The sequence below is a fragment of the Protopterus annectens genome, chromosome 3.part1 (genome assembly GCF_019279795.1).
Source record: "Protopterus annectens isolate FY-2018-M chromosome 3.part1, PAN1.0, whole genome shotgun sequence".
Taxonomy (NCBI): domain Eukaryota; kingdom Metazoa; phylum Chordata; order Ceratodontiformes; family Protopteridae; genus Protopterus; species Protopterus annectens.
The window spans coordinates 1,030,685,059-1,030,700,963 of record NC_056732.1 but is presented as its reverse complement, the minus strand read 5'-3'; the positions used below and the strand labels follow the sequence as shown (position 1 = coordinate 1,030,700,963).

General features: G+C 38.2%; 2 protein-coding genes across 2 annotated transcripts in view; both read left to right on the top strand.

Moving 5' to 3' along the window:
* The window catches only part of LOC122797745 (centrosomal protein of 192 kDa-like), a 1,194,871-nt gene extending 1,188,817 nt beyond the window's left edge, over window positions 1–6,054 (top strand). Inside the window, exon 18 of the mRNA XM_044066270.1 lies at window positions 5,890–6,054. Within this exon, the coding sequence (XP_043922205.1) occupies window positions 5,890–6,054 (165 nt within the window). The remainder of the gene's footprint in view (window positions 1–5,889) is intronic.
* LOC122797744 overlaps window positions 1–15,905 on the top strand; it is a 1,403,591-nt gene that overhangs the window by 10,803 nt on the left and 1,376,883 nt on the right. The window lies entirely within an intron of this gene.

The following is a 15,905-nucleotide window of genomic DNA, read 5'->3' as shown; positions in this document are numbered from 1 at the left end:
AAGGCAGTAGGCTTTTTTATGGTGCTGAGTTGCCAGCCCTGTGCCCCACCTTCACCGAAGGCACGCCTATTCACACATGTCTTTCTGAGGCCACTCGACTGCAGGGAAGACATGCAGACTCCACACAGAAGGCACTCCAGCCGTGAATTGGACAGGAGATCCTCTTGCTGTGAGGCAACAATGCTACCGCTGTACCACCGTGGCTATAGATTCTGTTGTCTATATTTGCTCAAATTTTAACTAACTTTTCACCCTATTATGTTTACATATTTCTTTACACAAATTAACTGTCTCATATTTCAAAAACACATGCTCAGTAGTCTGAAACTGTCTACTTTTATTACATATTCTATCTGCTTTTTTCTTGTATGGCATATTTGCCTTTACTGGCAATATTGCAATAGACAATCTCCATAAAAAGTCATTACATTTTTTAATCTTTTTATAGTTGTTATATCTCATTATTGTTTCTTTCTTATTTATTTCAAAATCTTTCCATGGATCAAAGCAATAAAATGCTTTCATATTATTTAAGTACCATTCCTTTCTGTTTTTGTCACATATATTCTTTAGTTTCCATAGCACAATTTTGTTTTGGTACTCTCTCATTTCTTCATTCACAGTGCTTTTACTTTTTTTTGTATCTTCCATTCCTCCCCACAGTTTTTTTTGTATTTATAATGTACTATCATTCGTATTGTTTTTTTCCCTCATTATTCCTTTTTAATATCTTATATAAAAATTAGATGCTTCATGTACTATTGGGTTTATTAAACCCAAACCTTCTTGCTCTTCTTACATTCATAGAATCCCTGTCTTGACTGTATTCAGTCTAGAGCCTCATATAAAAGAAAATATAATCATTAGTTCCTTTTCATACTTAATAGGAATTGTATACATGTTGGTAACATGAGGAATCTCTCCTATTACCATGGTGTTCAACAAATGTGCATTCTATATGATATGATTTTCAAAAATTAGTTGTATTCTTTACTTTGAGTATATTTTCCCATTGTTGTCTGTATTCATTCCTTCCAAATATTATACCCAGTATATATATATTTTTTCATTGAACTCAATACCTCCCATCATACCTTCAAAACCAAACCCTTTACTTTTCTCTTTATTTGTACTCAAGACAATTTTTTTAATGTATACTTAATTTTTCATTTACTTTTTCCATCCATACTTTATTTTTAACAATTAATACAATATCATCTGCCTAATTAAACATTATTGGCAATTGTACTTCATCATTTTGTATCCACAGCTACTTGACATTTTATTAATTTCTTTCACTATCTCATTAATAACTATTGAAAAAATTACACTACTGGCTGGGCAGCCTTGATTTGTTTCACATTCTTTTTTATTTCTTCCCCAATCCTGCCATTTACATATTATCACATAGTTGTTTTCATAAACAAATTTTATTACTTGTAATATGTTTTGCTTATATTCCTTCAAAATTCCCCATAATGATTTATACTGAGTATTATCATAGGCTTTACTTGCATTCCCTATCATAACCTTCACTTCTACATTTTTATGATACCAACTATTTCTCTTATCCATAATAACTCTTGACTTCCTTTTCTTCCAAATAAATTTTGAGCATATATTTTATTCGTTTTGTGTAGCTTTTTTGTTCCCATAAAAAATTTATAATCCGTATTATTCAGTGTTATAGGTCTCCAGTTTTTTCTCGTCTGTGTTTCCTTATTTAATATAAATTTTATAACTCCTGTACAACTCTCTAATTCCAATTTCTATCCATTCATTCATAACTTCTACAAACATTTTTTTCACTTTCATTTCTTTATACACACTATATTCACTTCCATCCAGTCCTGTGGCAGAAATCTTTTAGAATTTCATTCAATTCTTTATTGGTTATTTTTGTTAGAATTGCTCATCATCTTCATAGGTTCGTAGATTGGTACTAAGCCATAGGCCCTAGGGCCTATACAAGCCTAGCCATAACAATTCCCTGGCTATTTCTTCCCACACTATTTACTTCCCTGGACCCTTGTCTAGCAGGGTGACTGACGTGATTCTCGGGATGAATTTCCTTTCTCCCATCCAGTCGTCAAGGTTCCTTTTGCAGAGGGCCAAAGAGGCACTCTGCTTGACATGTATGGGCAGTCTCTTCCAGAGTCTGAGGAGTCTCTGGGTCAGGAACCTTATCCCTCCAGCATGGTTTGTTCATTGTGATGACAAGGTTTAGATCCCTGGAGCATGCAGCTCTGAGGGATTGGGATTTCTTTAAGTGTAGCATGTCCAACAACTCTGGGTTTGACATGGCCTTGTATGTTAAGCAGAGATCGCCTCTGAGTAGACGATATGCGACGGAGTATAGCTGGAGTTTTTTAAGGCAGTCAGCGTAGGGCATCTTCTTTAGGCCTGTGATTCTTTTAGTGAGGTATTTCTGCGGCCTTTCGAGTTGTTGCAGATATCTTGAGAGGTATGTACCAAATGGGACGTTGTATTCTATAATGGGTCTAATAAGGGATGAGTACAGTGGGACAATGACCTCCTTTTTTCTGGATGAAAAGCCCTTAGTGATGGTGTGCCACATAGAACGAATTTATAAAGATGAAAATTAAATCCTATGTTTTCTTCTCTGACAAATAATTCCAGTACATATTCTTTAATTATTTCATATATTCCTTCTTGCTGTCTTATGTGCTTACCTTCCCTATTTTTTAATTGTTATTTTTCCTTTATCAGTTACTCAGATATGATGCTACCTCTTCTCTTTCCTTGTAAACAATATTTTTGTTTATATAACAAGTTAATTTTAATTTGATTCATTTTATATATTGCCCTTTTTCGTAAAGGGAATTTTTCTTTTCCAAGTCTCTAAATGTTTCTTGACTTAATGTCTTGTATATCTATTTCTTCTTTTCTTCCATATACATTCTAAAAACACTTTATATTTCTCTTTAAAATTAAACCACCTGAGGGTCCAATTCTCATAAAATTCTGTCATATTCATATTATTTTTCCTTTATTCCATAAGTTCTTTTTTTCCTTCTAAATCTTATTCCTTTTCATTAATTCTCTTTATTCCTTTTCCTATTCATATGTATTCATCATGTTCCTGTACTTCAACCCATATAGCCTCATGTTCTGAAAATCCAGCATTCTTAATTCCTTTTTTATAACTTTTAAACGATCAGATATTAAAAAAAAAAACATTTTCTGTACTAATTTTGTTCTTTTTGTAGGTCTAGTGGTTGTTCTCTCATACATTTAACTTTCCACTTCTCATAATTTCTTTAACCATTTTAACATCACAATTGTTCTTATTTTTTGTAAATTACAATTAAAATCACCCACCACCTTGATGTCCATATTTACACAAACATTTTCAAGAATCTTTTTAAGCATCCTTTCTCTCTCTTTTGTTACATATGCATGTAAAGCTATAATTCTATACATATTTTTAGGGTTGCCACCTTCGTTCACGGCTAAAACCGGAGCCACGCCACGACCCTCACGTCACCAGTAACCCCGCCCCACCCTCTCCGCCAACATACCGCCTATTTTGTGATGTCGACAGCATCACTCAACGGAACGCCTCTTTTTCGCTTCGCCTCCTTTTGCTGATTTGCTTTGCTTTTCTGTAAAAAAAGCATAGTAAATCAGCCGATCAACGGGAACGCCCTCTTTTTTCGTTCCCGCCGCCTGCTTTTGGCTGATTTGCTATGCTTTTCTGTAAAAAAAGCATAGTAAATCAGCCGATTTACAAACTCCGATAGTCTGTTTCCTTTTTGAAACAGAACACCGGAGTTTGTACAGTGTTTTCCGGACTACCGGAGAATCGGTTTGATTTCTTGATAGTCCGGAAAAAAAACGGAGGGGTGGCAAGCCTACACATTTTTTCCATCTCAAGTCTTTTACCATAATTCGGTCTAGTTCCACTATGGTTGCATCTAATATTTTAATGCTTTCTTGGCATCATATACATATGCCTGAGCATATTTTTCCACATCTTCCAAACTACCACACCATTCCAAAGTTTTTCAGTATGTGCTCTTTCTTCCTCTGTTAATTTATCTTCTGATACAATATGTGCATTTACTGCAGCACACCATTGTAATATTCCTATTCTCATCTTAATACTTTTCATACTGTTCACATTTAAAGCTAATATTTTCAGCTTTTAAGAGCAATTAGTTTAATAAAATGTTTACCCCTTTCCATTATTTTTTCTAAACATTATATTTTTGAATTTTCGTTTCCTTTCTTTAACTCTCTTCCTTGTCATTCATTTTATTTCTTAATGTGCACCAATCAGCTTCTTCCTCACTTGTTTCCTCTGTTTCTTTGTCCATGTTATTTTCTTTACAGTCACATCTGTTTGAAAATTTTCTTGTACAACACATTTTTTTCTTTGTGCAGTACAACTTAATTTTCTTGCATATTCATTTCACATTCTAGCCATGAATGACCAGTATTGCCACATTTTTTTCACTTTAAATCACATTTTTTGCATCATTCCCTTTTTTACCACATAAATAACATATTTTGTAACACATTCATTGATTAAATGATCGTTTTTTTCCACAAAAATAAGACCTCTTTGGTTGGCCCCTGTGTTTTACAAAACCCCTATTACCATGAACATTAATACTATTTACATGCATATTATCATTTTCCCTTTTCAGTATTACTCCATATTCCCATCCCCCAGTCCATAGTCCTATTTCATCATATATTTTGGTAGTGTCCATTATTTTATAAATAGTTAAATGTTCTTACAGTTCTTTTGCTTCAACTCTAGTTCTAAACTGGATCATTATTCTTTTTTTTTGGTTGACTGTAAAAGGCTTGCACCACATATTCTGAACATGGATAAATATCTTACTTTTCATATGCACCCAAAAGAATTTCCATTTCCTGCCCAGTCTCAAATACCAAGTCACAAAAAGTGTCTCTATTAAATAAAATAAATGCTGTTAACTCTTTTGCTTTGACACCCATAGATGCTATGACAAGAGTCCCAAACCTCATACCTCGTCAAACTTTCTTCTTTTGTACTGCTTACATGTACTGTATACTTTTTTTTTTCTTTTTTCTTTACTTCTTCTTCAATAGTTTGCGCATAAGTTTTTGTCTCCGTTTTTCTGGCAAAGTCTCGTCTCCTTTTTCTTCTATTTTTTTCCATGATGTCACTCCATGAAATTGCAGCTCCACTTTGTCTCACTATGGTTTATCATTTCTTCCAAATAATCATCCCGCAACCCCCCTCCCCCCGACTGGAGGGTTGTAATTATGCATTTTTCAGAGGTAACTCCCTCTCCTTAAGAACAATCTCCTCTGAAAGTTTACTCTGAATCCATCTCATTTACAGCTACAATCTCCTTTTCCTCCAGTATCACTGTTTTTTCTGCCCCCTCTTCGGGAAAAAAACTTCTGGTAGTGATTCTACCATTTCAGCTTCATTTGCAGCAACTTTCACTCCATTTTCAAAGACATGCATCTAGAGCATTTCTCCCCGGGCCTCCGCTGAAAATTAGCTTCGTTCCAAGTCCGACTTTCCTGGTTAGCAAATAATAAATAAAATAAACGTTCAGCAGAAGTTGCATCAGCCATGTTTTCTCCCTGTTCCTCCTGGCTGCCTCCGTGTCTGGACAGGAAACAGGAAGTCAGGATGTGTAACACACACACAGCCTTCCCCCAACTACTAAGAGTAGGGGAAGCTCCCCAATGCCCTGGCCAAATTTTCCCTATTAGTATATATACCACCTTTGGTCTCCCCTGAGAAGAGACTACTAGCCTAGTGGGATTAATCTGTAAACAAAGGGTAAATAAATAACCATTCCTAGACTATGAATGCCAAACTTTAACTTCTGGAGTTTACTTTTTTCTTTCTTATTTCAGCTTCTAGTTACTGTGGTTACAGTAACACAGAAAATAACTCTGGGAGCTGTTTATGCCCCAGAAACCTTTAATAACACAGCACAATTACAAAATAATGCTGAATACTTCACAGTACATTTTCATCCTAGACTTCATGAAGAGAAATTTTTTGAGCTTCATTATTAACTCTCACTTTAATAATATAGGTACACTTAAGTAGAAAAAAGTGAGTTTTCATTTTCTTACAGTACATTTTTTTAACACACACACTCCATCAATACATAAATTACTCTCTTGCCATTCATCCTTGTTGCTTTAGATGTTGATTTCCATTTTGTAGTAATCGCTTTTTTTGACAACTGATGTTAGACTGGAACTAAACTGTCTAAATTATTCAGAACCTATGTCTTAGCTCAAAAGAATCATTTTGTTAGTCATTTGCTGTACTATCATTTCTGACAAAGTACTCTCTAGAGACTTTTTAAATTCTACCCACTTGTTAAATTTCCAAAAAACATGTTTCCAGTTACCTCTTTCCCATCATACCTTTAGCATTTTATTCTAATTGAGGAAAAAAATCTCAAGTCTTCCTTGGGGTCCTTGTGGTGTAAAAAGACCTATGCAAACGCCCTCAAGCAACAATCCTAAACCTTTTGGACTTTGCATATTTGGGAGCCATATCAATGTCCTCCAGTTGTTCCTTTTTAATTGTCATTCCAGTCTCTTCCCCATTGTTTTCTAATCCCCTCTGATTGTATTCCTATAGTTTTCATGCAATATTTTATGTGCCTTAATTCATAAAATGCTTTTGTTGTGTTTTTGAACAGTACTTCGTTCAGTCTTTTTGCCAGTACCTTTGTGATTATTGCAGACTTCAAGATTTTGGCAGAGGCATATAATTTACCACTTCCTTCCATTCTCTTTCCACTGTAAGTATCATGGTTATCCCTGTCCTCATACTTTTAGATATCTTGCCAGAGTCCTGTAGCAGATCCTTGCATTTCAGATTGCTACCACAACACTGTCTTCATGTAAAGTACTTCATTACATTATAGTCACTGTCATGGGCTGCATATTTATAGAAAAGATCCCTAGCTGTGTCAGTAGGTGTGAATTGAATGTGATTTACACATCTGATGTGATGAGTCAGCAAAAAGCATTCCTTGCTGTCATACTCTGCATACTGTGCAAGAACTAAACCTAACACACATTGTTCCCATGCCAACAGTGTTCATATTTGTGTGCTTGGTTGTTGCAGGCTTTCATCAGTAGACTATCCTAAATACCCCATATTTTATTTGTGGTGAGACCCCATAGTTAAATCAAATTTTATTTATATGCACCATATTTATGGAGAGTGGAGACCAAGAATTTCATTTGTAATACTTAATATAGATTGTTATATTTTTAGCATTTTATTATGATTAATACTTAATATTCTGCACTACTTTTTCCATACAGTTGCACTCCTATAATCAGTGATCTGATGTCTCTTTCATTCCTCCTCACCGTTGGGTCAGAGATCCTACTCGGCCGCATTTTTGCATACTAGGATCCAAGTCTGGAGCTCCTCCCACTTCCCATAATGTTCTGCCTCTGCCAACTCCCTCAGGTCTCTTTTGCCGTCAGGAGTGACAGACATGGTTTCTAGAGTCTTCAGTGTTTCTGGGATAGCAGTAGGAATCCTTTTGTACTTTATTGTAGTTCAATCTTCATAACAGTTAAGTGTTTTTGTATTAGTTTCCTCCTCTTCCTACGCAGTGCAAGGTTAGAATTTTCTTCTTTATTTCCTTGTTCTGTTTTGGGCTTTGCCTACGCTTCTCTTTCTCTCTTCCCCTTCCAGCTGTTGGGGCTTGTGGTGGTTGTAAAATATATAGATATTTAGAAATCCCTTTTAGTAACTAGTTGCTTGGTTTTCTAGTTCGGCACTAAACCTGCTTTAGTATTTTGGCTGTTAAGGTTTTATAGTGTTCTTTTCAATGATGTCCGATAAACCAGCAGATTTTAAAAGGCGCTCAGAATATGGGGTTAAATTCCCTCATTCTGATGCACAACAAACCTATGTGTTTACTGTCTTGGGCTTGAGCATCTGTGGTTGACTTGCTCCATTTGGAAGGGTTTCAACCCCAGGGCGATCACCGACTGCAAAAATAAACTAATTCTCAAGGGTCTCTAACCTGCTGCTTCAAATAACTTTCCAGGGGCTCAAACCCCCTCTGCGCATGGTAGGGGTCGTCTGACTCGAAGAAATGCCTTCAGAAGTCCTCAAGGGAGTCTTTGGAGCCACCCTTAAAAGTTTCAAGACCTTTGGATCCAACAGGCTCAGATCTGAGACCTACTTCGGTAGTGTTGGATCCGAAACGCTCTTTGGATCCGACTGGTATTTTTCATATTGTCATTTTTTTCAGAAGCTATGACATCCACCTTGGATCCGAAGGCTTCGGATCTGATAGTGAGGGGTTCAACACCTTTGGTGGACATGGAGGCTGCTTCTCCCACTGGACTGCAGCAGACACCCATCAGGCATTCTAGGTTTCTGTCAGTAGCTTCTTCCACATTTTCTTGTAACCCCTCGGAAGTCAACATGGACAGATTGATCAGGGAAGATCCTTAAGACTCTGATCCAGTTGGGGTTTTCTCTTCTCTGTCCCCTCTGGGCTATGCGACTGTTTCCCTCCCAGAGCAGTCTCCTGCAATCTGTCCCTTGATATTGGAGGCCTGGGATCATAGCCAGCCAAGAGAACCGGAATCAGGTATGAGGCGCTGCCCTTCTACTCTGACTGTCACCCTGACTTCCTCTGCTCCGATGTCATCGGATCACAGCGGGTCTCTGATCTGGGATGTCACCATCAGATCCAGGGGAGGGGCTCATCTCCTACTCTGTAGGAGCTGTCTCTTCCTCTTCACCTTTTGGTGCTGGGGAATTCAGGTTCCATTCTAATTGGAACTCATGGCTCAGGTATCACTGCCCTTTCTTCAGTACCCTTCTGCTCCTGTGGAACTGGGCAGGGATTCACTGGTCCCTTTGCATTCCAGGTTGTAAAAGGGGCCTTCTCTAGTCATAGGGAATCCAGTCTGTCTGACCCTTCCTTCCTGTCAGCTCCCTTGTATCAGAGACTTGAGCCCATCATACCTGGCCATAGTCAGCCCGTCAAGACAAGTCTCCAAACCCCCCCCCCTCCCAGAGGTAGCCCGCTCTTCTTCTGAGACCTCTCCTGAACACCCCACAAAAGAGATCCTCATAAGAAGACTTGCAAAAGGAGGCACATTGACTTCCCCTTGGAGTCCATTACCAAGATCACAGACTGTGAAAGGGAAGGGATCCCCAAGATCACCAGTGGAGAATGTCTCCTTTGAAGACATTTTAACTATCTTGAGGCAAAGAAGTGGTTGGCCCAACCTTCTTCCTTGGAAGAGTCAGTGTTTTTGGAGGCTTTTGAGATGGGATCATCTACATCTTTGCTGCCCCCCCCCCCCCCTCAGCAGACGAGCTTGTGGATTTGGTGTCCAGCAGAGTCTGGAAGGAACCGGATTCAATTGAACTCATTCCGAAATGACCAGATAAGTTCTTGTCCTCCCCTAAGGACAGACCATATTGGACCCAAGGGTATATTCCGGTTGATGCCATAGTTATGGCAGCAGGTACCAAAAAAGAGCTAGTTGAACAGAACTCCTCTGTCCATCCACTGAACAAGGAGCCCAGAGCGATAGGCTTGGTAAGAGTGTTTACACCTCTGCCACTTTCTTGCTGAGAGCGATAAACTACCTAGCACATTTTACTCTATTGCAGAGGGATCTTGTTAAGGAACTCTCAGTCTCTCTAGCAGAGATACTGTCGGTGGAGGACTTCAAGAAAGTCTCCCCCCAAGTGACAACTCTCTCGTCCTTGTCCAATTATTCCATGAGGCTTATGTCTTATTCCACATAGGGTATCTCATCGGCAGCTGACTCTGGCATTGCTATTAGAAGACATCCCTGGATGAGGCTTTGTGATATTGATGTACTCTTTAAGGAATCCTTTGTGAATGCCCCATTTGGATCTTCCCTTTTCAGGCCATCTGTCAAAAAGACCCTAACCTGTAGCAAGCAGGAAGGAAAAACCTTGTCTGTTGTCATAGTCCAGTTTTCAACTCCTTAGTACACTTTTTCTAGAAACCAGTGCAATGGAAAGAGAACCTGGTTCCGAAAATCTTAGGGGTCTTCCCAGGATCAGCTTGGGGATTCATCCTGTAGTGGCAGAGGAGGTTTCAGTGAGAGACAACGTCCCAGGGGCAGAGAGGGGCCGCAGTATAAGGGCTTCAGATAACCTTTTTCAAAAAATCCCTATAGTGCTCCTGAAATGCTGCCCGACTGGTACTCTCTGGAGGCAGTCTGGGCTTGTTTTTCACTGCACCCAGCCACCTGGACTGATCTAACACAAAACATGTGGGTGCTAAAGATTATATCCAGAGGTTATTATATACCCTTTTTCCTTCCACCACCAAAGAGGTTAGAGACTCTCCAATGTTCCACTCAGAGGGGGAGTACACAGTAGCAGAGATTTGAAAGCTACTGCAAAAAAGTCATCCAAGAGGTCCTCACCGAACAAAAAGGATTTGGAACTTACTCATGCTTCTTTTTAGTGCCAAAGAAAACTGGGGACCTGAGATCCTTTTTGGATTTAAGCAAACTGAATTTGTAAAGAAGGCAAAATTCTGAATAATTACAGTCCAGTCCATTTTACTGCTATTGCAAAAGGATGATTGGATGTGCTTAGTCCCATTGGCAAGGTTTTTTTTTTTTCATGCGAGTGCTTAAATGGGCGCTGGCTGTTCAGTGGTCTGTTCTCTACCAACCTGTATCTGTTCATATAAAATTGACTTCAATTTGCAGAAAGCATCTCCAGTGGTGGCTTCTGTCTGATGACCTGATTATCGGCAGACCTTTCATCCTTCCTTTCACCTCAGCCACAATGATCATGGATTCTTCCCAGTTGGGGGGGGGGGTGTGTGGAGTATTTCAAGGCAAATATGGTCTAAGGCACATGGTCACTTAGAGACCGGATTGCATATCAGTGTTCTGAAGATGAGAGCAGTCCTTGTCATGTTGCAAGTCTTTCAGGACATTTTTCCTCTAGGACCATTGTGATCCACACAGACATTTCAGTGGTGTGGTACATCAACAAGCAAGGAGGAATCTGCTCTTACCCATTGTGCAGAGAGGCCATGAGGGTCTGGGAATGGGCGATGTTTTCGGACAGCTTTCTTCTTGCAACTTGCAAACCAGGGAAATCCAGCATTCTGGGAGACAAATTCGGCAGGTCCATACTGACCCCGTATAAGTGGTCCCTCAATCAGTCAGTAGCGGACCTGATCTTTGGCCACTGCGGCCAACCCTGCTGCAACCTTTTTGCATCCCCCCATAATGACAAGTGCAAGTGCTATGCTCTGATTCTCTGTCTGGGAGAGTCCCCAAGAGATGCTTTGGTTTACAACTGACCCCTCAGTCTCCTGTATACCTATCCTCTACCCTTCATCCAAAAATTTCTGCAGAAAGCAAAACGTTTGAAGACCTCTGTAATCCACATTGCCCTGTACTGCTTCGTACTGGCCTCGTCAGATTTGGTCCCCCTTTCTCTGGTCTCACCTGAAATATCCACCATGGACATTGGACCCCAAACAGGACACCACCTTGACCTGAAGGAAGTTTTTCACCCAGATCTAAAATCCCTCAAACTGACCGCTTGGTTTCCTCCACTTGCAGTGGTTGTACAATGGTCCAGGCTTGCTTCCCCTGTCCAAGACGTTATACTAGCTTTCCAGAAACTGGTTACCAAGAAAGTCTGTCAGAGCAAATGGAAGAGATTTGTCTTCTGGGCCTCCAAAGAGAACACTGACCCCTTTTCAAATACAGTATCGGCTATCCTTTTCTTTGCATCAGTTTTTAAAGAGGAAGCCAGTTTCTCTACTAACAAAACCAAACCAACTGCTAGAATCCAAACTGAATAATGACCAAAACCAGTTGACTGCTGCTTTATTCACAGTAATTAGTTGACCACTGCTTTATTCACAATAATTTAGTGCTTTCGTGTGGGTATAACATACACTTCTTCAGAATAAAGAACAATCACAAAAATTCAATTTAAACACACCTATAAAGATTAATTTTTAAAGGCATCTTTGTCATACTCTAAAATGTATGAATATATATATATATATATATATATATATATATATATATATAAAGAAAACACATCCTATTACATCACAAATATGTTGGATATACTTTAAAAATTGCAAAATGTTAATTTAAATATAGTGAAACATAAGCCTTAAAATACAAGCTATAGATAAGTACTCATTCAAACCTGGGGGTGAGGTGGCGTTTAATTTCAGTTGCCAATGCAACTCCCTACATTCTACCATATCATGCCACGGCCGTCCCAGCAAATTTTGATGTATGGTGTCAATACCAAAGAATAAACAAAATGATATGGATGTTTTTGTAAATGACATTACAAAGCATTTGTAGTTCTCATAAATATGTTTGTAGATACGGTCTTTAAAGCTACGAGTAGTCTTTCCAACATAAAAACTTGGGCACTGTTTACATAATGTCACATATATCACTCCCATTGACTTACAGTTACAGAAAAAATGTGTTTTAACTTTTGTGCCATTAATAAAACTTTGTTTCTCTAAAATATACTGGCACAAATTGCAGGTATCACACTTATAAGTACCCCAAGCCCCGTCACTAGCAGTAGTATACAATTTGTCATCCAATTCCAACATATTCTTGATGCATTTAGCTTTTCTAGTAACAAATACTGGTTTAGTCCCCAGAATATTAGCTATCTCTTCAAATGCTCGAAAAATAGACTAATTTTGCATAATGATATTCCGAATAATACCATATTTCTCAGTAAAGGTGTTAATAAATGAACAATTATATTCAGCATTAGTTTCTCTCTGATAAACTAAAGCTTTATTGTCTACTAGGATAGGAATCGCTTTCCTCTGCTGTCTCTTCTGAAGGACTTCCCCTCCTTATTAAATCAATTAAATCGGGGGGGGGGAATAGTTGGAAATATTCCTTTTAAAATTTCACATTCCTTAAGAAACATCTCTTCACTGGAAATCATACGGGCTAACCTTATATATTGCCTCTTAATGATTCCTCTCTCTTGATGCATTGGAAGACTACTATAGTGCAAAAGACTATCCGAATATGTTTCTTTTCTAAAAACCGTGCTCTGTATACTTTTCATGTCTTCCTTATACACTAGCACATCCATGTAATTAATACATACTGTAATGGCAAGTAAACTTTAAGAGGTAGTGGAATGTAAATATTCCAAGAATCTATCTGTATCAACCTTACCAACATCCCAGGCAATAAAAATATCATCCAAAAACCTAGCCTAAAAATGGTAGGGTGGAACATTGTCATTAAGTATATATTGCTTTTCTCATTGTAATAGGACTATGTTAGTAAACACTGAGGCACAACTTGCGCCCATAGCAACACTTCTTTTTTGTTGAAAAAATTGCCCATCCAGATGAGTGAAATTGTGTTTCAAAACCATATCTAACCAAGCATCAAGAACATTAATTTTGTTAGCACTGAAAACACTAGATTCATGAACAAAATCATAGAATATTTCCTTTCCAACATCTTATGGAATAACATTAAATAAATTTACTATGTCAATGGTAAACACTAAGCTGGTACTATATTTAACCTTTCTCAATTTTGCTAAAAAATCCCAAGAGTCTTTCATGACATGAGAATAACTTAGACACCAATGCTTTTACTTTTTTGTCTAGATATACAGCCATAGGGTGAGTGATAGAAGTTTTAGCACTCACAGTAGGTCTCATAAGGGGATCCCACAAACATGTATGTATTTTTGGGATCCCAAAAAAGGGGGGGGGGGGCACAGGAAAATTAACCTGTAAAAATTCATAGACCTCTCTAGTAATTTTTTTTGTTCCAACATGTCTTGCAAGATAAATCTAATTCTAAAATAATATGAATTAATATAACTTAAAGATATCTGCTCATAAAAATCTTCATCCAGCACATGTTCAAGCATTTTGTTAAGGTAGTCCCCTCCATTCATAATCACGATCCCTCCCCCCTTATCTGGCTTCATGACTCTAATCATTTTGTTATGCATATGTTCTTTCAATAAACGTTGTTCCACACACATTAACATTATTGCCCCTTAACAGTTCCCTAAAATTGAATTCACACTTTTTCAAAAATTACAAAGGGTGCAGATAGCACAGGATTAAAAACACTACTTCTTAAGACATTGCTAATATAAGCATTATCGACACCATTAAACAGCAGTTTAAAATTAAGCTTTCTCAAATATAGTTTTAAGAACACCATTAATGTCTCAATTCTAGCATGTGTAGTGGGGACAAAAGTAAGTCCCTTACTTAACAAACTCACTATATTTTCATTAAATACAACTTCTGTAAAATTGTGTACTCTAAAGTCACCATTGGCGTTAGTTAAAATGTTAGGCAACGCTTCATTAACAGTACCTGTTGTTTCATATTTTTCTAATAGTTTTGTGGATGCTGGTAGTATGAATTCCGCCTTTCGTACCTCCCTCTGGCTCGCTGTCTGTTTCACGAGCATTGTTTCTGATTCTTTTGATGGAAATTCCGTTGGTTGTTCCCAAAATGGCTCCAATTCTGGTTCCTAAGCCCCTCTGATCTAGGAGGAACTGCTTCTAAAGGGGCTGGCCCCTCATCTTGGTTCTCAATATGCTCGACTTCCTGCAATGGGGGATTCATTTCAGAAACTCTGTTGTCTTGGTTCCACCCTTCTTGCACACCCATTGGCTGAGGGTATGCTTTCCCCTCCTGGTATTCTCTTCTGTCTCTGTCTAGCTTTTTACATTTTCTTTTTTGAATACCTGCTACTGCAGTATCTAGTCTAAAAACCACAAAATATTGTGCCCCTTGTACAGAAAATAGCACATCCTTTTTGATTTTGTCCAGCCCTTCAGCCTCTTTCACGAGATTGTCTATTTCAATCTGGTTGTGCTTTCTTAATTTCAAAAGTGCTGTGCCTTGTTTATTAAATAATTCAATCAAATCCAAGTGTAAGGGGGAACCAGCTAGTAGCCCATTAGGATATATTCGCAGTCTGAGCCCCATAGGGGCTCTTTTAGTATGAATCCATTCAGATAGAAACACGTTTTCTACTTGTAATTTGCGACATTTAAGCAACACCTTTTCAAGGCTTGTCAAAGTTTCACTATACAAGCCCATTTCACTACTTAACATGCTGCAACTGAATAGTGGAACGTAACTAGTTTAAATTATTGATTACTGTCCGTTCATTGTCGGATTTCACTGATAAATGAGAGGGAAAGGTTCTTTAAACAGGCAGGTGTGCGATGGTATTCCATAGCAGTGGAAGAGGCAGATATGGGTCCACCAGACCCACTCCATTAGCTCTTGTACCAACAAAGTAAACTGCCCCACACTTCTCTGGAGGTCTTCCATGCTAGAAACCTGTCTGGCCCCATTCACATTCGGATTATCCGAAGAAGACATGTAGAAACCAGGAACCAAGGCAAGACAGGACAAAAAAATGGCAAAACCAAACCAACTGCTAGAATCCAAACTGAAGAACGACCAAAACCAGTTGACCACTGCTTTATTCACAATAATTTAGCACTTTCATGTGTGTATAACATACACTTCTTCAGAATAAAGAACAGTCTCAAAAATTCAATTTAAATAAACCTCCAATAAAATCACATGACCCATAAACACACCTATAAAGATTAATTCTTAAAGGCATCTTTGACATACTCTAAAATGTATGAATATACAAAAGAACACACACCCTATTACATCACAAATATGTTAGATATACTTAAAAAATTGCAATATGTTAATTTAAATATAGTGAGACATAAGCCTTAAAACACAAGCTATAGATAAGCACTCATTCAAACCTGGGGGTGAGGTGGCGTTTAATTTTCAGTTGCCAATGCAACTCCCTGCATTCTACCATATCACACCATG